Source organism: Embiotoca jacksoni, unplaced genomic scaffold (genome assembly GCF_022577435.1).
Source record: "Embiotoca jacksoni isolate LCO1_2020_lvr unplaced genomic scaffold, fEmbJac1.0.p SCAF_22, whole genome shotgun sequence".
In the NCBI taxonomy this organism is placed as follows: Eukaryota; Metazoa; Chordata; class Actinopteri; family Embiotocidae; genus Embiotoca; species Embiotoca jacksoni.
The window spans coordinates 196,879-220,239 of record NW_027185363.1 but is presented as its reverse complement, the minus strand read 5'-3'; the positions used below and the strand labels follow the sequence as shown (position 1 = coordinate 220,239).

At 38.3% G+C, this 23,361-nt stretch overlaps 1 protein-coding gene across 5 annotated transcripts; it reads left to right on the top strand.

The window, feature by feature from the left end:
• The first annotated feature begins 723 nt into the window (after window positions 1-723).
• Window positions 724-21,693, top strand: crtc1a (CREB regulated transcription coactivator 1a). 5 transcript variants are annotated; one of them, XM_069157021.1, is made up of 15 exons: window positions 724-930; window positions 3,190-3,306; window positions 5,189-5,316; window positions 6,338-6,397; window positions 7,660-7,754; window positions 8,483-8,568; window positions 8,656-8,690; window positions 9,145-9,335; window positions 9,501-9,646; window positions 9,895-10,005; window positions 11,050-11,145; window positions 12,643-12,747; window positions 15,166-15,249; window positions 15,363-15,540; window positions 16,807-21,693. In XM_069157021.1, exons 1-15 carry the CDS (start codon window positions 805-807, stop codon window positions 17,010-17,012), a joined length of 1,764 nt encoding a protein of 587 aa, XP_069013122.1. In that variant the 5' UTR covers window positions 724-804; the 3' UTR covers window positions 17,013-21,693. The 5 variants fall into 5 exon arrangements, with proteins under 5 accessions (XP_069013122.1, XP_069013124.1, XP_069013121.1 ...); XM_069157020.1 differs by having other exon boundaries at window positions 726-930; window positions 11,047-11,145; XM_069157022.1 differs by having other exon boundaries at window positions 728-930; window positions 9,913-10,005; window positions 11,047-11,145.
• Window positions 21,694-23,361: the final 1,668 nt, after the last annotated feature.

The window sequence follows — 23,361 nt, the reverse complement described above, 5'->3', positions numbered from 1 at the left end:
AAAACTGAAGCATCAGTGTGAAAGCATCATGTTGGAGTGAGTTTGAAATAGGCCTACTTTATATAGCTACAGTTTTAAATACAGGGACAGCAGATAAATCTGAGGGGTTGTCAGACGATTACCGGGAGAGGAAAGAAGAACAAACAAAGATTCACAAATCTGTTTTTAGTTTTGGGACTTTTCCTCTAATCATTGATTTTTGCTGAGAAGTTGGATCATTTGAACATTTATTGAGGGAAAAATCGCGACTTGTTGGAGCTGTTAACATCTAATAGAAATGTGACCCCGACTACACTACGCTGTTTGTAAGACATCAGAAGACAAAAATCACTGGTTTAGTCTTTACCAATAATGTATTTTAAGAGCCTGTTATATTGTCCAGTGTGTCAAATCCTTATCTGAAAAGTAACTAAAGCAGTTAAGCACATGCGGCAGAGTATAAACTAGGCTAAAATATTTCCCTTTGAAAAATATAGGAGTGGAAGTATAAAGTAGCGTCAAATGGAAATACTCAAGTGATGTACAAGTACTTCAAAATTGTACCATCTAATGAAATGTAGGCTACTTTGTGAAGAGTTAAATGTCCAGTGAACCGAGGACTTTCATTTGGCTGATTGTTTCGCTAAGTTGGAAAGGTCAGTGATACTGTGAGTCTTTTCGTCCCCGGGTGCTCAAAAACCTCTGAATGCCTTCTTTTTGCACTTACTGGTTAGCGTGTCGGCGTCTCCAACCGGAAGCTGTTCGTCTCCGCTCCGCGCAGCTTGACACTGACCATTGAAGAAAAACGGAGCAGAAGAGCGAAACATGGCGACTTCGAACAATCCGCGGAAATTCAGCGAGAAAATCGCTTTACATAACCAGAAGCAGGCAGAGGAGACGGCGGCGTTTGAAGAAGTGATGAAAGACCTCAGCATTACCCGGGCAGCGAGGGTAACGACCCCGGTTCTTGCTTCTTTTTTTTTTTTTTCTTTTTTTTTTAATCCTTCCCTCTTCTCCGTTTGTTTTCTGCGAGCTGTCAAATATGCGTTTGCAGCGCGGCAGCTGCGGCGGCAGCACGCAGCCAGGGCAGAATAGGTAAACAATAACAAACGACGCTTCCTGCCAGCTCGAGCCTTTTTTTTTTTTTTTTTTTTTGTCCTCCCCAACACTGACGACGGGCAGAGCTGGCAGGAGACGCCGGTCCTGTAATGTAGAGGTGGATAACATGGACCGTCGTCCTAAAAAGTTATTCCAATTTTTTTTTTTTGTCCCACGCAAGTGGAAAGCAGAGGGGCGTGCATGCGTATTTGACAGCGCGCGTCCAACTGCAGCTATGATTTTATTCATCGTCTCGTGCTTTCAAAGAAAGAGGCACTCAGACAGAAAGAGTTCACCTCTAAAATAGAAATTGTATATCATTAGCTGTGTTTTGTAACGTGAAATAATTGACGGTGTGTTTTATGTACGGCGGTGTTGTGTGGGGTGAGGCGTGTGCGTGTGCGCGTGTGCGCGCCACGAACTTGTCTGACAGGTCCTCAGGCCTGTGTGCTCTGCAACATGAGTGACATTTATGTCCAAAAAAAAAAAAAAAAAAAAATGAGGGCCAGCAGATTATGTGGAATTTAAGCCACATACAACACAGGCCTCCGAAATAAATCCTATGGAGGCACAGCCTCAGCAAGAGAACGCTGCAGAGCAGAAGCGTGATGTACACAGACTTGACACCATTCAGCAAGCGTGACCTCTCTATACGACTGTCAGGATTCAGGGAAGGGTAGTGATGTGCATGCGATGTACATGTGAAGAGAATATCAGAGGATATCCCTGCTTCTGCTGGATTATTTTCATTGTAAGAGTCTGACCTTATGTTCCAGTGAATGGACGGTTTATTTAGTCTCCGTGCCAATAATGTAAGAACCGCACGTTCATCCTAAAACTGCTCTTCTTATTGGCCCTTTTCACAGAAGACATTTTCCCATGTCGCAGTAGGACGGCACGAGTGTAGATAATGAAAATGATTGTCCTGTTGGGACACTTGAACAGAACATTGGTAATAGAATTAGTAACACCTGTGCTTCTCCTGCTCTAACAAGTCCAAATGTATGCTATGAAGCTTGTGAAGCTTTATCAGATGTTTGGATTTATTGTTTTTTATAATCACTAATGACAACAGTTTTTTTTTATTAGGTTTTAATTGTTTGGTTTAGTTTCCTACAACTTAATTGATTAATCAATTCTGTCAGATTTAACCTGTTATGTATATTTCAGGTTGCATTCTTGAGTAAAGGACCATGTTCTCATTATTTTTTAGTCGATTCTACTTTCATGAATGCAAAGACAAATGTTAGGAAGCTCTTGTCTGAGCCGGAGTTAGACCTGGGGGAAGTAGGCCTCAGGTTTAGAGTTTCACACTCTTCACCCTGTCGGCTCCCTCTTCCCTACAGCCTCACTTTGATTTTCTCTCTCTCTGTACCTGTCGTGCTGCGGTTACAAAGATTGGGATTGACCTCCTCCCGACCTGATGATGTTACTGTATGTAATCCTTTCCCTGCACAGTTGGTATTTGTGCAGTTTAAGAAATAAACTCTGAGCTCAGAGTCTTATCAAAATACATCAGTGAGGCAGGCCTAGTAATTGTTATTATTAGATTATCTGCCCTGCCAACAGAGAGCAGTGGGCTTGCATGAGACAATTTAATTGACCGGTTATGGGTTCTCTAATGGGAAATGGAACGGGAGGTAGTTTTGAAACAAACACTGCGACAAGGCTTTACAAAGTTTGCTTTTGGGAAATTCACACTTGCAAGTTCATTCGATATTGAATTATGTTTTTGAAGTGCTTGGCCTCCTCTTTACAGTTCACACCATTTCTTCACACTCAAAAGGTTATTAAATTGACACTACTGCCGTGATGATACCGTAAATGTAGCAGCCTCAGCCACACCACTTCTTGCATTTATCCTAGTTTAATAAATGTAGTGTCCCTTTCCTCTCGTGATACAATCAGCAAAGAAAATTACACTCATCTGTCATCATTAACAGTATTATTGACCTCATCTTTTTATTTTAGGCCTATGTGGTGTTTATTGTATCTATTGTTTTGCTGTCTCTGGAGCATAAAGTTGCTCTGACTGAGTAACTCACATTTTTATTTATTTTGTAAAGTTCCTATTATTTCCTCTTGACTTAGCTGATGTTGCTGTGCTTGCAGTTACAGTTGCAGAAGACTAAGTACTTGCAGCTGGGACAGAACCGTGGGCAGTACTATGGAGGATCTTTGCCAAACGTCAATCAGATTGGAAACAGCACTGTTGATGTGCCTTTTCAGGTAAGTCATCGCTGTAGATAGACTAGACGATGTGAAGTGAATATGAGCAAAGAAAGATTACATTTCTACGAAGAGTTGTTTTACAATAATACATTTTTCTATACCCATTTGTAAGGCCAGATCATATCCTGCAGTATTGATTGATTACTTTTTTTTTTTTTTAATTCCTCACGGTTGTTTTTTACTGGATCTATTATTCTTCTAAACAGGAAGTGACACACTTTGTGTATATAAGCAAAAACAGGGCCCGTTGCGGTCTCCAACATTTTTTCTTCTGCAAGCTACTTTGACAAAATGAAAGTGTCAGAGAGCTACTCATGTACATTTATGTGTACAATAACAAATTGATACTCAACACAAATATACTCAAACTGTAGCTGGTAAACTACTGTTTGTCAGTATCAGATCTCTGCCCCAATAAACCAGTGTATTTATTTCTAAACACTGCGCCCACCTTCTTGAGAAAGAAAAGTCAACAATAACTTTGAACTTAATGTACTGTTGACGAAACATGAACATGAACATGAAGTGATTCTATTACATTAAAAGTAAATGGGCTCTGTTTTCTGCTCTGTGCTCATGCTTATTGTCTCTAACAAACCATAAATGAACAAACACATGATGTGAAAATAACAGACACAATTTTTACCATTTTTTAATTATGGGGGGTAAAAAACATTAAAATAAATTTCAATCTTCAGTGATAAAACTGAAATTGCATAATAATGAATGTTATAAAATGAACAAAGGAAGGTTGTGTGTAATTTGTTCAAAATAATCATATTTAATTTAGGTGACGATGACTGTGTTTATAGATTACAAAAAAGTCCAAACTTGTTTCAATGAATTTATATAATATTAACACTTTTTAAAAGTAATCTCCAACTGAAAATGTGAAAAAAGCTTTTGGGCCCGTTGTAAACACATTCTGTATTTTTTTGCTTAGTGTTGCCTCATGTGTCAGTCTGTATATATGAGAGAGATGAGCTGCTCCGTGTTTCATTCTCTCACTCAAAGTGCACTGGCAACAATCCCCTGCTCGAGGCCCCCAAAGGTACTGAAGCTTTTACACCAAGACAGAAGATTTCAGACATTCGGTGTAGAAATCTTTTGTACTTTAAATCTCTGTGGATGGCTTCCCTTGCCATCAGACGCATGTATAAAGCATACGGCAAAAATTAATAGAGGTCACATGCATTTTAGTGACATTAATAGTTTGATAAGGACTTTGCTTTATTTTTGTTAAAAAAAAAATATGTCTCGATGGGGACAGAGATTTGGGAACAGTTTAATGCAATTTTGTCCCTCCTGTTAACAACCCAGCCAAACAAACAAACAAACAAACAAACAAAGATTTTCCTTGAGTGGTGGTGCAAATCAGGGTTATTGCTTCCCTGTCAAGACTCAGTTCTCCATGATCAGGTAATAAATAATGACCTGTGCAAGATTGCTGAAGTTGTACTTTTAAGTAAGAAACATTGGTCAATGGATCAAAATGTGCTCTTTGCAGAGTTTAAATTTAACTTACATTTTCCAGTCTTTTGTTGTCATTTTCTCAGAGGTACATTAACATTCATCCCTGCTCTATATCTAATAAGTGCTCAGAAAGACCAATTTATTTTCTGCAGGCCAAGAGTAAGTGTAACTGAGGCCAAGTTTTGAATCGCAGCCTACCCCGGCTGATGCAAAGTTTTTAGTAAGTTAATGACTGCAAAGTTTAAGAAAGATTCAGTTTTGTTCATGTTGCATGTTCAGTGCTTTCTAATACTGCAGACTAATCACAGAACCGGTCACTAACAAAAAGAGAGTAACTTGGAACAGGAAGATAATGTTCACAATTTAATCAGGTCATTACAGTGTTTTCTTGTCTTTGTTTTGTCAGAATTCAGAGCTGGATACAAACAGATCAACACGACACCACGGACTGGTGGACAGGGTCTACCGGGACCGGAACCGCATCACATCACCCCACGGAAAACCCCTGTCTGTTGACAAACATGGACGCCAGATATCCTTTAATACAGTCTGTTGCTTGTAGATACTGAGATAGAGCTGTGGTCGAGGTTAAATTCCATTTATATTGTCATTTTCTAACTGAGGTCTGACTCTCATTTAAAAGTACAGCATGCGACGTGGTCAGATATTCATTTATGATTAGTTACTGTGCTATATATGATATTTTAGGCTGAACACCCACTTCACACTCACAGATGGTTTAAATTAATCAGGTTGATTTGACCTTTGTAGGCAGAGTCTGGCTTGGAACACCATGGTGTCAGTAGCTCTCCATTCACTAACAGGTGCAACAAAATGAATATTAGCATCATGGAGATGTTAATATAGCACAGTCTGTACACGCCCACATAGTTCTGAGAAGAGGCATAATCAGGCAACACGAGTGAAAACACCTGTGGGGATGGAAAGGGGTTTCAGTGTCATCACTCTTCAGCAGAGTGATGGCATCACTCAATACAAGTATCCAAATTGGGTAATTACACTAAATATTTTCTGGGATTTTTGTAATATTGTCGTGGTATTTTGATTTGTGTTTCCCTGGTCTTAATATTTAATACATACCAAAAGTAGCAATAAGTATTTTTCTTTTAGTAAAAATTAGCACAGTATTCCAATTATATATTCATATGGAGGTAGTGCTTTGATCTTATCAACAATACTGTAGTCTTTATTCAAGGCTGTGGACTGATGATCTGAAATGTAATCAAGTTGATCAGCAGGATTTATTCACAGAGGAGGAGCTCCTTGTTTCTGCATATAATCACTCAGCTTTTTCAATGCTACATTTTGCAGATGTGTCTGTGGCTGTAGAGTAACTTCACTAGTTTAATGAGCCAGTCAGTATGGCATTGACAAAAATCAGGCCGAGTTAAATCACATGCAGGTTCGGTCGATGTACCACCAGCACTTTGCACTTTATTATATATTGTGTTTAAAGAATTCATAGGACGCACTGCGGTGAATCTGCCAAGACTTTGAGTCTCCAGCTGTATTTCCTTAATCTGTGATTTCACATTGACAGCTGTCCATATGGCTCAGTGTATCTGTCACCGCCACCTGATACTAGTTGGAGGAGGTAAGATGATGAAAAGCTGTCTCTGCATGTCTGTTTCTGTTTACTTACTTACTTACTTACTTACTTACTTACTTAATGATAATAGTTCCCCCTTTATACAGCCTTGCACTTTATGCATTGTTTCCATATCATGATGAAGCTGGGTCAGTTTAATGATACAACAATTTCATAGTGCAGATTAATGCGTGCCTATTGCATTTAATGACTTCACAGATTACTGTAAATGAAAAATAATTCATAAAATTTGCATCACAAATGATGATATTTGTTTCAGATTGTTGGTGTTGAAATTTAAACATGAGGTTGTAGACGAGGTAGATGGGCTAGTGGCGCTGGGCAGAGGATGAGACGCGGGCTGGTGATGAGCATGGCGGTGGTTGTGGACACAGCAGAACAAAGCTCATTCAATAAGCACACTAGGGACAGACTTATGCTGCGTTTAAATCGGGTCGTATTAACTGTGTACACGAGAAGAGTCCATATCAACAGCCCTCTTATGCTGTATTTATGACGTCGGAGCTCAAAACTTTCCAAGAGCCTATGGTTCACGAGTTGTGACGTGTTTGCTAACGTTTTCAGAAATGGAGGCCGGAAGTTAATTTTTTGTTGGACGTTAAGCTAATATATTGTATATTTAGTCATGTAGAGTTTGTCCAACAGCCTACGTTTAAGGAAAATGTTGATCTTCCTCATCTTTTCCCTCTGTGCCTTGCTGAATTGTTAGCCTCTGTAGCTTCTAGACGCCGTCGCCAAGCAACATTGTTTTTTAAGACTTAACAACTTGAACACCAAACATACGGTTCACACGACTTCCCATGTTGTAACCACGAACTCACAAGTTCCATTTGAAGGCAGCATTAGATGAGTGTAAGTGGCCCACGGATGAACAGCACCGACTGGCTGATACCACAAAGAGTGGTTGCAGAGTCAGGCTGATAAACTGTAGGCTGAGGAATAGATGGGTCGCAGGTGAGCTGGTGGGAGACAGGTGTGCAGGAGATCGGAGAGTAATGGGATTGAGGGACCGACACTAGCACACACACAGGGAAGGGGAAAACACAGATATAACTGTTCATAATTGTGGTCCATGCTGTTAAATTTGTATTAATTCTACTTGATTTTCAGTGCTGTACAATATTGTGGTTGAGTTAAACGTATTTTCTGTGCTTTTCAGAAAACCGTATTTGTCTTTAAGATTTTACTACACATCGCATTGTGGTTTTTTTTTCATTATTAATTTTTTTTTAATTCTTGTGCTGCAGGACAAACTCTGACTCAGCACTTCATCAGAGCACACTAATTCCTGTCCAGCAGGCCTCCTTCATTGGAGGATCACAGGAGCTGCAGCCAAAACGAGGTACAGAAGATCATGTTTTAAGGTTTTAATTCAGACTTCTGTTTTAATTGCCATACAATCACCACACACGGGGTCATGGTCATCAACATGCTGAGATGGTTGGGATACGAGTTGAAGAGACTGTAACACACTAAATTGTTACAGTGTAACATCCAGTTTCCACTCACTGTTGGGTAGCTCTGCTTTAAACAAGTCAGTTTGTCTTCCTGATGGGGTGTTTTTGTATTAGCTGCAGTAGCTGGTACTGGTTGGGCTGTTTTGTCCTAATCCTGTTTATATTTTTTGGGTTTTCTGTTGACGGTTCAGTCGAGTGCCCTCCAGTAAATGATGAAAGGATTTGAATGTGGCTTTGAAGGCAGAGGAGGACAATTGATTGCTGAGAAGATGGGGTGCAGTCAAGTGTCTGTTGAATTTTACAGCTAATGGCCATGTGAGGCGGATTGTTTTAATTTTGGAAGCGCTGTGGTTGAATTTGTAGGTATAACCCTGTAGACAGTTTTTTTTTACATCGTTTTTCACATTATTGTCATTTTTAGTAAATCGGGCTTTTACTTGTGTGTAAGTTCTTGTCTTCTTTCTATTTGTTTCTTTTTGTTTTATTCTGCATTTAAATATCACTTGATCCCATTCAACAAAGACATGTGGACTCCAGTTATTATAAGCATAGACAGGCTGGACATTTGTAGACCCAAGAGACTGAGGCGATTTTGTTTTCTCCTTTTCTCCAGTGCTTCTACTCACTGTACCAGGGTCTGAAGCAATTAAACAAGATGTTGATGAAGATGGACAAAAACAGAACTGGGACTGCAAAAAGGTAGCACCTCGACTCTAACATCGATGTTTTTCCTTCAGTTTTCTCTCAACCAAACACTCTAGCTTTAATTTGTTTTTTACCTTTTAGAACATTTCAAGGTCCAGCAAAGTTCCAGGGATTCAGTGAGTATTTTAGTGTTTTTTTATCTGGAGAGCTTAGTCTGATTAACATAATGGAATGATGATTCCGTAAGAACGTCTTAGCTCCGGCTTCTCTGTTATAAAATGGTTTCTAAATGAAGGAATAGCTTCAATTAATTACATATTTACACATCCGATGAATAGTTATGAATAAAACATAGTTTTAAATTGAAGCCATTTGACTGTAGTTAAACATAATTTCATTTAATTTACTCTCTCCACTGCCAAAGTGATAATAGCGTACAGCCAAAAGATTTACAAACTACCCTGGGCAAAATGCATGAAGTCCAAATATCTCTGGAGTTATTTGTCTTGGCAAACATCTTCAAGTAATCTGCATAAGCTATCCAGTGTTTGTGATTCTCCTCCTCCGTCATCTAGTGTATTAAGCTTGTCGTCTGTGTGGAGTTCAGTGCCCATCTTTCATTTTCTGCAGCATATTCCCGTCTCCGGACCAGCAGTTGACCACTTCACTAAAACCAGCAGCCCACAACACTGGTGGTTCTCTTCCTGACCTGACCAACATCCAGTTCCCTCCTCCACTGTCCACCCCGCTCGACTCAGATGATGCTGCTGCCGCCTCGTTCAGCTCCTCGGGCAGCATACAGGCTCTTGGTAACACGCAAGGTATGGCTCCAGACTCTGGTCTGTGCACATTCAACATTTCAGATTTACAAATACTTGTGTGCAGGAATGGCTTTTCATTTCAACGTTTGGCACTTGTTTGGTGCCAAATTCAGGTGGTGCTTTTAAGAAAACTCTGTCCTCATGCTGTTTTTGTTTGCTGGGTAGGAGTGAACACCTCTCAGCCCACAGTAACCATGGAAATACAGCCTGGGCAGGACAACATGGGGCCTCTCATCCTGAACCCAGGAGACTCCCACCAGCACCAGAACCTGCAGCTCTCCCCAACATCTCCACCTCTCAGTCTCTCTCAGGTACAGTCCTCTTCTCTGCCAGGGACTCATCTGCCCCCAGAAAATGCATTGATTATTTGTTGATTTAATTAATTTTGGACAAATCCCAGTGTAGTGCAGGTTAACTTTTTGTTGTGTTATGGTTGTGGTTATTAAATATTCAGGAGGAACTCCTGTTTTCACTAGAGGTCTAAAATATCAGCTTTTGAAAATTGTCAAAGTTGTGGACAGTAATTTCCATAAAACGTTGTAGCTTCATGTCTTATCAGTTCCTGTGCTCCACCCAGGCGGCCATCAATGCCATGAACCTTGAGCAGCAGCTGTCCCAGTATGCCTTCTTCAACCAGCAGCCATCGTCTCAGACACACCAGAACCAGCAAGTAAGTTTCTGTCCTAAGCCAACACAAAAGCTTCAACAGTTGACTTGAACTCAGTTATTTTTCGTTTTGTGAGCGGATTTTCGTAAGAAGAGTTGAAAAACGTAATATCTAATAAAGATGGATACACACGTGATTTATAGTTAAATATGTACATTTAAATAAGGAGTAGAAATATCTGAGTGTAGATTATCTTTTTGGAATGTCAGAAAATAGAGTCGTGAACATTAGAATATTTGTTCTTTGCTTTAAGACAACATCTAACTAAACAGGAATGAGTTTTATTATGCTGTCAAATTTTAAAACTGATAAGGTGAAAATTTCATCAAAACGGAGATATAAAAACAAGACATTGATGTTACAAGAAATTACTAATTTCAAACGTTGTTTGTCAAATGAAACTGTAGATCTGCTCATCAGGTTTAAAGTTATGTTAAAGTATGTTACGCCTAAATGCGTCAATACGCCTCCGCTCTCTGGATACTCCTCTCTGTCCTTGGATCAACACTTCACATCCTGAGGGAAACCCTTTGTTGGAAATCTGCTCGGATTTACAGTAGAGGTTTATAAATGAATGATTTGACCATGATTTGTTGACATTGTCAGGGATATAAAAAAAAAAAAAAAAATGAGGCCGCTATAATGTCTTATTCCGAGTCATTTTATGTTTGTTTTTTTATACAGTTAATACATTTGATATTCGTATGATTTGTAATATTCATTTATGCATAAACATAGCTCAAAATGTAGACAACAACAACAGCAAATAAAAGATAACAGTAACGTATGAACATTAAATTACTGAAAATGGAATTACCATAAATTATGATTATACTTGAAATAGACAAAAATACATAAGTTGAATTAAAATTTAAGGTCCTGTTAAACATAACAATGCAGCCAGTAACAATATGGAGAATGTTTCATTTATTTTGATATCATGCAATAACAGAAGATGCGGACATACTGTAACTGTGATTGGGCAATATTAAAAGTATACAGCAGTACTTGATGATTATTTACGATTCACTGTTCATTCTCCAGCAGACAGGTCTGGTCCAGCTGCCATCTCCCGTGAACTCCTGCTCCGCGTCAGACAACCAGAGATCCTCACAGACCAACATGACCATGGACATGAACACGGTGAGCAGTGCGCAGTCCGCATCACATCCGTTTGTCTCGGTACTGACTGGTTCTCCTCGGCGTTTTTTTCCTTTAAGGTGTTTTAAAATTGCTTTAATGTGTTGGGATCAGTTGTTCACACACTGCCTTGTTGGAGTACTCTGGCTTATTGACACTGTGAACATTTCACTGTGAAATAATGTTGTTAGAGTGAGTGCTTAGTGTTGGATGTATTGCATCAAAAAGAAAAACAAAATTGTGCTGTGTATAAAGTGTGCGTCTCAGTGCAGTGGTGCTTTCTGTTATTTAAACAACTCAGTACTAAAATTTGTATGCGAGTTTTGATAAGAAATCAATTCATGCATGAAATAAAAGCACAAAAACATTTGCAAAACATCAAGGAATATAAATGCTTTATTAAGGCACTGCTCCTCCTTCAGATCTTGGCTCTCGCTGCTCTACTTCTGTTGCATTGGGAATGTGTTTGGATTACTGCTGAAATGAAGTGGCCTACATTCTATTCATCTCCGTTAAAGACGTGCAGCGGGAGGGTCAAGGAAGGCACTATGAGGGAACTCAGTATGGCTGGAGTGTAAACCGAATGTTGTGTTAATAAAACGAAGGAAACTCATCTGTAGTTTTATGTTCTGCTTTATTTTCAGAGGCGCTTTTTTTTTTTTTTCTCCTCCATTTCTAATCTGTCAGCCATAGCTGTGCAGAAATTGCACCTAAAGCGAGATTGTAGAAAAGCTGTTGTTAGTTGAACTTCTGCTATAACTTCTGCTGTATCACTCACAATATTTTGGTACCTTATTTGTCAATAGATTAGGAATTCGGAGGTTGACTTCTGAGTGATGAGACATTATCAACCCCCTTTGATGTACCTTAAGAGTATATTGAGAGTCTGTTATGGTCTTTGATAGTTTGAGGACCTGCAACATTTTATCTCTCCACAGTTGTAGTATTGTGTTGAGTTGATTCTTTAATCAAAATAGAATCTGACTATTACCTCATCTGTTTTTTGTTTTTTTTTGTCTGTGCTAACGTTCTGCTTTTGATTTTGCTGGATAAGTAAACTGAAAAGAGCAGAAATGAAAGAACACAACCAAAGACAGCAGAGTCTGTTGTATCTGATCTCTAGGTTTACAATATTCACTTGCTGAGGTTCAATTGCTGGTGACATTTTTGCTCTTCTAGTTAATTCCTTGTAGTTTCCAATGTTTCTCCCAGATCTTGTTCCATATTATTAATGCATTTACTTGACATGCAGAACATGGTGCTCAGTTTCTATCAAATATGAAATCATGATTCTAACTCCATTTCAGCATTAGATACTCATACGCTGGGTTTACAACACTCGGATACAGTGAATCAATATTTCAGAGATTCCTCAGTCTACTGCAGGAGAAGCTCCACAGGCACATTTATATTCCGTGTGAGAAGATTAACTCGCAAAAAGACACACAAACTCCAGAGACCCTCCAGTGTGAATAACTCAAATGTATCCTCTTGCATCAGGCCTCCTCCCTCCAACAGTACCGCAGTAGGGTCGGATCCTCTGCCAATCAATCTCCAACCTCTCCCGTCTCCAATCAAGGCTTCTCACCTGGAGGCTCGCCTCAAGTAAGGGCGTGTGAACCAACAAGCCGGCGGCTCACTGTGTATAAACGTCACCGTCCCCTGCATCGTAGCTCTGTGGTTATCGTTGCCGAGTAGGACTTCAGTGGCTGGCCCCTCACAGCACCTTTATTTTGTTGATATTTTCAGATCTGGGCAAAAAAAATTAAAACAAATTGTTTGTGCATTTATTTGTATGGACTTAAACAAATGAAAATGGCAATTTTTCCTTTAAAGATAGTTTTATGGACAAATATGTAAGGGCATCACCCCCTTCCCCTGTCGGCCATTTCCTGTCTAAAATGGTAAAACATAATCCTAAAAGGCCAGAAAAAATTTGAATCACAGTAATAAGAGGATCTTTTGATCACATTATGCAACACAGTAGAACTTTTCACTGCTGACATTTTCACATTCAGTAGCAGGAAATCCATTTGTTTCTTTCAATCTGAGCTTCCCAAAATGTATGTTAAAATAATTATAAGTGTATTTTTCATACTCTGACATGATGTGAGGAAGTCAAACCAAATCTTGACAAGTCAAAGAAATCCTCTGGGAGAAAACTGCCTGTGTATTAAGTAATGTTATATCACACAAGAAAAATATATACGATTTAAGTAATCTTCTTAAACACTGAGTAGTTCTTGTTTTGCCCAGATCTGACCACCAGTCTCTTTAAGCACTCCGTGTCGTTGATGTGTTGTGATGTAGCTGTCCCCGACCTCCCTTCTCTGCTGCTTCTGTGGTATTTGCGTTGCATCTCCACTGTTTCCTTCCCAGTCTCGCTGTATCAGACTATGAACTGGAGTGTTTTTTGTTTTGTTTTTTTATGTCGTCTGGATCTTTGTGTTTCTTGTGGTATTTGTACCATCATGGGGATTGAGTGAGCATTAAGGGAGATATTAATCCCCTTCAAAGGATTATTGAGGAGAAGCTGCTCATCATTTCCGTGGTTCAATCTCAACAAAGTGAAGCTTGCTTGCAGGGCGGTGCATTAAGATAAACTAAACACACCCAAAGTAAACATGGATCAGGGTTGTTAATTTGTGTCAGCATAAGCATTTGAGATTTAAAAAAGGTGGCGCTCACTGCTCCCTGCACGGTTTTCTGGAAAATTTTGAGACATACAATTACACCTTTAAATGTACCTTATTAGATTCAGTTTATTGTTCTTTTACTAACTCAAAGCATCAGGTAGCATTTTAAATCAGTATTTGCTTCTACTGAATTGTAAATGTAACCTTGTGCCTTTGCAATGCAGAGACACAGAGAGCTGTGTTGAGTGACGGTGATGCTCCTCGCTCCGTGTGATTTCTACATGTTTGTCCTGCTGTTTGTTCACCCGACACGGTGTGCCGAAGAGGCTCACTCGTAGTCCCGAGGTTATCCACAGGCTAAACCACAACTGACAGGCTGTGTGCTCTGTTATCCTGCTCTGCCCTGTGGGGACATCTGCAGCACACACAGATAATTTGGTTTGGAACTAGGAGGAGCACGGGCTGAGAATATGATCCAATTACTTATACATTAAGAGGCCACGATGAAATAGGAGAATTTCTGCTGCTGGTTCAATGAGGACATTCAAATGAGAGACTTCAAGAGAATTAGCTTGTGCTGGATCAGTCAGTGGGGGGAAAATAAAGTCACAAAGGGGATTATATTTTCAACGATCCCCTTAATTTCATGTGTATTACATTCTGTTTGATTCGTGTTAATTAAAACACTGAGGCCAAAAGGCAGCACAAGAAGCTCATGTGGATCTTAGGCTAAGTGATTTAAGGACATCTGGCCGCTTTCCATTTGACAGTGTAATCTGAGAGCTTTAAGATGGAAATCAGTCCATCCATTTATTTACTAAGACTTCAAACCAAAATATCTTTCTTTTTTGTAAGTTTTCTATCATCTCCATGCAATTTTAAATAATTCTGGTGCTAAAGTCTGCTGCCAAAGGGTCTCTTATATTTACTACTTACAAGCATCTTGTGTCTTGCTTTACATATCCATTGAGAATGAAAACTGAATTCCTATTTATTATGTTTATTTACTCCTTTACTGCTGTGGGTGTTGTCCCTCATATTGTCAGCACACATTTAAGTTGTGTTAATGTTGTTACAGAATCATTCGGCAGTATAAAGCAATCTTTTCTGCAGTAAATGCACAGATATCACACACGCACATAACTTTACAATAATTAACATATGCAAACTGGTCGTGCATCAGCACACTCATCAGAAGGACGTTTCCGGATGTTGTGAGGCGATTTAAGCACTTGTTGTTTCTGCTTTGACTGTGTCCTTTTCATATTCCATGTTATATGCTAAATGTGTGACTTCTGTAGCCTCGATGAAGTGTATTCATGTCGGAGGTCCGTCAGAGTTTTTACCTGAGATTGAATAGCCACATGTGGCTTGTTTGTTGTTGCAGCATAACTCTATACTGGGCAGCGTGTTTGCAGATTTCTACGACCAGCAGCTGCCGTCCATTCAGGCCAGTGCTCTCTCACAACAGGTACCGGCTGAATGTTCATGTTTGTTGTGCTTTTACCTTACTCATATTTCATGGAGATCTCAGATCCAGTAGAAAATCGCTGTTGCGACATTTCTTTCTCCTCTTATCACCAGTTGGAGCAGTTCAACATGATGGAGACCCCCATCAGCTCTGACGGCATGTATAACCAGACCTCCACCCTCAACTACTCCCAGGCACTTATGATGGGTTTGACTGGCCATTGCAACCTTCAGGACTCGCAGCAGCTGGGCTACAGTAACCATGGCAACATCCCCAACATCATTCTCACAGGTACTGTTTCAATATATTGTGTGGCTTTTTGAGTCACGCTCCAAGTGGCTTGTTAAGGCAGAGACCTCGACTCTAGGTTAGGTTAGGTTAGGTTAGGTTAGGTTAGGTTAGGTTGTTACTTTATTAATCCCCGAGGGGAAATTTTTTCACTACAGCAGCATACAGAAGCAATAAGATAATAATAGAATAATAGAAAAGCAATAAAATAGCAGTAAAATAGCAGTAAAAAATATAAAATATAAAATGCACAGTATATACAGTACAGTATATATCTATATATATTATATACAAACAACCAAGAAACACAGTCAACAGTGTTATTGTTATGTGATGGATTTTGCCAGAGGTGAGTTATTGTACAGTCTTATTGCGGTCGGCAGGAATGATCTCCTGTATCTGTCCTTGTGACAGCGGAGCTGGAGGAATCTTTTGGAGAAAGTGCTCCGCTGTCCCTGCAGCTCTAAAGAGCAGAAGCATAAAATCCCAAACCAGAACAAAGCTTCTGATTCATATTTGCTTGTATGTTTGAAACTGTTTGGACAAAAACAGTTTCAACAGTTTTAAAACTCAAATTTGGTGGCAGTCCATATAAAAATTTAGGCATTTAAAAAAAAAAAGTGACCCTCAGGTCAGGAAATGGCCAAAGACATTAAGATTCATCCTCTTGAAACCAGGAATTTCTGTACCAAATTTTGTGGCCGTCCATCTTGTAGATGTTAAAATATTTCCCTGGATAAGTGGAAACTTTGACCTGCAGGGAAGAGTCAGTATCATTAAAGTCTTTCGACCTTAGGGCAACATGATTGCCTCGACAAAACTTTACGGTAATCCATCAAAAATGTTATTATACTTCCATTGTGACCAAAGTAGTGACAGAGAGGCCGACATTGCCATCCCTCGAACCAATGCCTTAAAACATTACTTAAAACGCTGCTCAGAGTTGTAACGGCTGTACATATAAATCCAGAGATAAACCTATGGAAATGTATTCACCAGGATCTTACCGCCACCCTGAGTTTTCCCTTCAGTTGTTTCTGAAAATTAGCCGTGTCTGTTCGTAGCTGCCTTTTCACTGAAATGTGTAATTAAGATCCCGAGATCTCTTCTAAATTGTTATCAAATCATAACCCTAACTCCTCTATTCTTTCTCTTCTTGTTGTCATTTATTTCTTCTCTAATTTTAGCGAGTAAACCCGCCTTCTCTCCCTTAGAAACCTCACATAGATGAGGACTAATCTTTTTTTCAAATTTGCTGTCTTGCTTCAGTGAGTGGCGAGTCTCCTCCCAGCCTGCCCAAAGACCTGACGGGCTCACTGTCCACAGATATCAGCTTCGACGTCGACTCCCAGTTCCCGCTGGACGATCTAAAAATTGACCCCCTGACGCTCGATGGCCTGCACATGCTCAATGACCCGGACATGGTCCTGGCCGACCCAGCCACAGAGGACGCATTCCGCCTCGACCGTCTGTAACCATCGCCCCACCCGCTCATGCACAGGTGTGCGAACGCCGCTGCTCGGGGGTGGGTGGGCTGTCGATGAAGAAGATATCTGGAGTGTGCTGGTCAAGGCCTCGTCTGGGCGGAGCATCGATTCCACACCAACCAACCCAATCAGACCCCACAAGAGAGCTTTTAAAAAAAAACACTATGAAAATGACAAGTTTTTGAGGACTGCCGTCAGCTTCCCTTTTCCTCAACGACATACGGTATGGTATGAATCATGTCTATGATTCTACATTTTGCAAATGATACATCAAAGTTTGGTTTGTTTTAGATGCCTAATTTTTTTATTTGAGGGAGTTTGATGGAAGTATCATGATGGCAGAAACAGCCTTTTTGTCTTATTCTCCGTCAATGACAGATTAAACTTTGTCTGCAGAGCAAACCCTTAACAAATTACAGTATACCTATCCAACGCCTGTTAACACAGAGTAGCTCGATGACTCCCTCTGTGCCAAACTGATTGTCCTCAGTATTGCATTCAGTTTGGGTATTAATTTTGTGCGCATACCTGTGCGGTTTGTCACAGAAGCCACAGGCGACGAGTCATTATTTTGCAACCTAATTTATTTTTAGGAAAAGTTGAATTTTGATTTTAGTAAATAGCAGATATCAGTTATGCATGAAATCACAAATCACTGTGCATACTTGTTTTGCCTTAATAGTTTGACATGTTTTTTTTGTTTTTGTTTTGTGGAAAGACAACTATTATGTAAATGAGGAAAAACAAAACACTTTAATTATCAAGTAATTTTTACTGTTTTAAAGGTGGTTTGGCCTACATAACTCACCATTGCATTGTCACTACCATATCGTTTTTCATATTTATGTATCAAACCTAAATGGATAAATGAGGTCTTAGTTAAGAAATGGATGTTTACAGGCTTGTTTTGTTTTGTATTTTACATGTACAGAATGTGATTAGATTTGCGTAATGGTATCTATGCAAAACTACCGTGGTTGAAATAGGACTGTAAAATAAAACCGACACAATGAACCCTTATATACGTGTATATTAATATATATACATATATATGTATATTAATATATTTATATATATGTATATTAATATATATATTAATATATACAGGAAGCCAATGTGCAAGATTCTTATAAAAAAGCACAGCGATGGTGCCATGTTACTTTTGAAGCCGTTTTTGTTTTCTTTAAATATTAAGGTGTCGAGGAAAAACAGGCTCACTTAGTGTGGCGTACAGTAGAAACTCTCCTGGATTACTCCCAAAGATGTGACCTCAGCGTAAAAAAAAAAAAATATATATATATATATATATATATACATATATATATATATTTTTTTTTTTTTTTTTTTTTTTTTTTTCAGACAATTGAACTGCCTCTATACTAGAACAGCATTGTTGATGCAATGAGAATGTATTTAGGTCACATCTGTACAGCTATGTCGTTGCCATCTTGTCATCCTCATTGCCTCTCATATCTAGCCTTTATGTCCATGTAGGACCAAAAATGTCTCGCCTGGTAATTTCTTTCCCCTAGAAAGCAGATATAACATCCTGTTTGAAGTTTTTATATATGACTGTTTGTTTCTTTGACACTACAGTGACACTTGGTATCCGTCTCCTTGTCATGTTGTCTGTGCCTGTTATTGCTTTGTTTCATGTCTCTGGATTTTTTTTTTATTTAATTTTTTTTGCATTTCTATGCCATCATTCTTTTGCGCTTTCCCATATCTTATTATTTCACTTTATGCATTTATTTAAAACACTGATTTATGAGAGTTTATATTCCAACCCCTCCTTCCTGTGACTGTTATGTGCACTGGCCCTGTCTGCCCTGTCTTTGATTAAAATTGCCTTCTTGTAAAAAAAAGAAAAAAAAAAAAGAAATTAAATTAAAGTTATTTTTGAAAACTCCTATTCAGATAATCTATTTAAAAAAGCTGAGTTTTTACTTAATCGGTGAGTATTTTGTTATCTGTCTACGGTTAGGAGAGTGGTGATCAGAGGTGCGTCAGTCATGTTACTGTTACTGACAGCAGGTTAGAGTGAATGGAGCAAAACAATGTAGGAAATTATTTGTAATAAATCACAAATTGGTTAAATTAATTAAAAGTTCATTATCAAAACGTTTCAAGATACAGAAACTGTTTACAGGATGTATTATACTGTGCTGGATGGGATCAATCAGTCCTACAAAAGTATTTTACAGAGTTCATATTGTAATTTAGTGTAGGTAAAATCAAAATGCTCATAAAATATGTATAATTACTTTTCTAAGACATTATAGATCCATGTTTCCACCAATATTCCACACTAAGAAAAAGGCTATTCTGTAGCTGCAACAACATCATGTCTTTTGATGTGTGTCAAGGTCCTCCTGTGCCACATACTTCAACTTTCACACAATGTAAAAACAAAAAGGTCATCAAATCAGATGAAGTTAAGGTGTTGACCTTGCTGATTTGTTTTTTATTTAAAAAAAAAAAAAAATACAGTTTTGAATTCATCATGATTTCTAATTTTGATGCAGTTTTTTTGTTCCTATTTTTAATTATATTGTGACTGCATGAATCTCTGGACATGTTTTCCCCTTTGTGACTTTGCTTTTATTTCCTTTGAAGGGTGGTATCGGCTTTATTTGTCTAAAGCTTTTGGTTTTTCCTGTTTGCTAAGATTGTCCTTTTGTCTCTCTCTCTCTCTCTCTCTCTCTCTCTTTTTTTTAATTTTAATTTTTAATTTCAATTCAGCGTCATGTGTCGGCTCTGTAACCGCTAAGTGAAGCCTATCAGATATATGGTAATCAGCCTTTTATGCACATGTAGAAGCTGTTGTTTGGTACTATGTTTTATACTGCAATATACAGTATGTGCTTATTTTCTGTGCAACACCCACAGAGTTTTATTATGTCATGGTAAATCTATACACTATAGCTTTGTATTTTGCTGTATGGTAGAAACAATGTTTTTCGTGCTTTATGTGATATGATGTCAAAGTGAGAAAATGCACTGAGAAATACCGCGCTGCAATATGTCACTGTGGCTCTATACTCTCTGCTGGACCTCCAGACTTTATAGTGAGCCGGTCACCTTTGTGGGTTCCTTTTCTGTTTTTGGTAATTTTTTGAATTTCTTTGTGCTCATGTAGATAGCTCTGACTGACGTGTCACCTGTTACTGCCACCTTTTTATGCATCAATGATCAGGTATCCATTGGTATTCTACCAGTGTTTACAGATATAGGAGTTTACAACAGAGCAATGTTTGTTTTTTCTCGACCTAAAATGTTAATTAAATCCTGTATCTGGATTAACAAGACTATGAACCACTTACAGTGTAGATTAGCAAAACAATTTTACTGTTTAAATATAACGGGTGAATCAGTATTGTAATTTTAATTGTTTGACAATAATTTAAATATTGCCACTATAAAATAATATATTCTGATTATGGACCTCATCCCTTTGCATTTCAAGGCCCTAAAAGCACTTTTTATTTAATTTACAGACTTTTATTCCCCTTGCATACTTGCTATGAGTAGCTACATGCCATCAGAAATTTTTTTATTTTCAGATAATTGGTACTATTTAGATTTTATTGGATCTTGCTATACAGTGAATCAGTCAACAGCACTGTTTTTTCCTCTTTCTTTCAGTGTTAAATCAACAATTGAACAAAAGTTAAAAAAAAGAAAGAAAAAAAAAGAAGAAGCCATGAGCAGAACTGCTGAGAAATGTTATCCTTTAAACTGTTGAAACACATCCTTTTTTTTTTTTACCACTGGGATACAAATTATTTCATACACAAACTGAACTTATCAATGCATTGTTTACGTTGAACCTAATTTCTAAAATTCGTGCAGCATACCTTAGAGATGACTGATCTAGCCTGTCCAGTACATGGAAAATCTCTTTTCTCTGCATGATAATGAGTTTTAAGATATCTTGACATATTTTGTTTTGCTTTAAAATGAAGTGTTCAGTTTTCCTTTTCCCTTTCTTTTATTAATCTTTTGTTAAACACAATTTTCTCATAAAAATAACATGAGTATACCAGATACTACTATACCGTCAGGCTATAGATATAGATGTATGTAGACTGACTTGTGACACAACATGTTAAAACAAGCTGAATCAGGAAGATGAATCGGTCACGTGTGGTCACTCGGTGGGTCATCTACAGCTAGGACATCCTTTGTGTGCATTTTGAGGACAGCCCAGCGCTGGTTCAAGCCTCATACAATGGCAGCTAAAACGTTCTCTAATGTATTTTGTTTCTGATTTCAGTGCGACTATTCCAAAAACTGCAAATGCATTTTACTGCCGTGAAGATGTGCAATATGCTCCCATAGTGCACTCACAGCAACAGGAAACATTATGCTCGTATAATATGCAAAGTCTAGCATTCTGCAGCACAGCTTGGCAAGTTGGTACTTTTTTGAGCTAACCCTTTAAAAATGACTGGTTCAAACCTTGTTCTTCAAATTGTTTGCGTTTTCTATTTTATCTGTTAAATTGGACCAAAAGAATCCAGGTTGGCTGTAAATGTTTGCTATATTAAAGATGAAATACACTTCTGTTTGAACTGTACCTGATGTATTTTTCTTGTGTGAAGGCTTCTGTCTTTGTATCTTTGCATTATTATTTGTAAATGAAAATAAATATATCTGAACAAGCAAAGACCTTTCATTTCTCTGATTTTTTTTTTTTTTTTTTTTTTTTTTCATTTGACTACAAAAGATACCCAAACTGAGAAGTACATCAGTAGTTTCACAATAATTTCAGCCCCCATAACTGGCATAACTTGGACTTTCTCACCCACTCCACTCCACAGCTTTAGGCCCAGCAGCTGCCCTGCCGCTCCCACTCTGTCCACAAGGACAGTTTTAATGAGCCGCTACGTTTGCATGTGGGATGATGGATACAACGAAAGTAATGACAAGGAAGACTGATGGTATTTTTCTGTCTTTGCTCTTCTGGAAAGATATTAGGATTATTTTTAAAAGGTTTTCATTTCGTGGCTTATAGTGCGGGGGTCAAGAAGTTCAATCTGAGACAGCAAGTGTAATAGACAAATCCTAAAATGCATCGTCTTTTTGCTTTTCTTATCAAAATAGAAAAAAAGATTATGCCTTTTTAATTTAGCAAACATATTTGTAGATGTTAAACGACATGAAAATAGTAGTTCACCATAAATGATGCCCTTAAAGGGGTTGTTTATGATTTCTGTTTTTTCTTCCTCAGTAGATGGAGGTCGGCCCGTGACCAGTTCGAAGAAGCAGCCAGCTGTTCTGGCACAGACGCTGAGCAATGTACAGTAAATGGATGTCTGACAGCAAGGTAAGACAGTGAACATATTTCCAATGTAGCGTACACTTAAACTGATATTGATTTCTTTAGGTGGGCCTTTTTTTTAGGTAGCTAAAATCCATTTTGTTGCTGACCAGGCCGTCCACAGAAGTACATTACTTAGCTTATGTCTCAGTACAGCTGCTTACTTCCACCAGATGTGCAGATCCCCCATCTACTGCAGCAAATAGACTGACTACGGATAAGTAATTCATACAACCCTACTTAAAAAAAAAAAAAAAAAAAAAAAAAAAAAGTAAAAAAAATAAATAAAAAAACACTATCCCTTTAATTGGCTCACCAGTGTGGTCCAACTCTCCTGACTCCCCTTTCCAGGGACAGGCTGTGCTCTTTGATGTCCCCTTTGTCGTACCCTACTTTATAAGCTGCAGGACTCCATCTGCTGGTGGATAGCGGTAATGTAAAGTCACCAAAACTCATCCTTCATAATAATGTTGCTGAAATGATACCGAACATTTAACATTTACTGAAACGCATGCCACGATTTGTGCACGAGAGAAGGTGGTGACCGATGCAATACAAAAAAATAGAATCTCCATCAGCAGGTTAAGATGCACTGTTCCCCAGTAGGAGTGAAAGTGGGGGATAAATTCTATTATTTACATTTGTTTTTGAGTATGGCATGTGGTTTAGGTGTTTTATAGGCTCTTACTTTTCCCAGTAGTTTGCAATTAATTGTTGATTAATAGAAAAATATTTTCTAACGATTTATTTAAACAAAATTTGTCTTAAGTTTGTTGTTGTTGTTGTTGTTATTTTTTAAAAAGGCATACACGTATACATTGAATTTTCTGTTGAACAAATCGGATATCCTGATATGAAGTCGAATTTAGGGAAACTTGGTGGCTTTTCTCCAACCCGCAGATATCGCTGCAGCCTTTTTGGTCATTTTAATTTATGTCTTATTTCAAAGGGCTGTTTTAAAAAAAAAAAAAAAAAAAAAAAAATGTACATACCACTTATCTTCTGTGTATAATA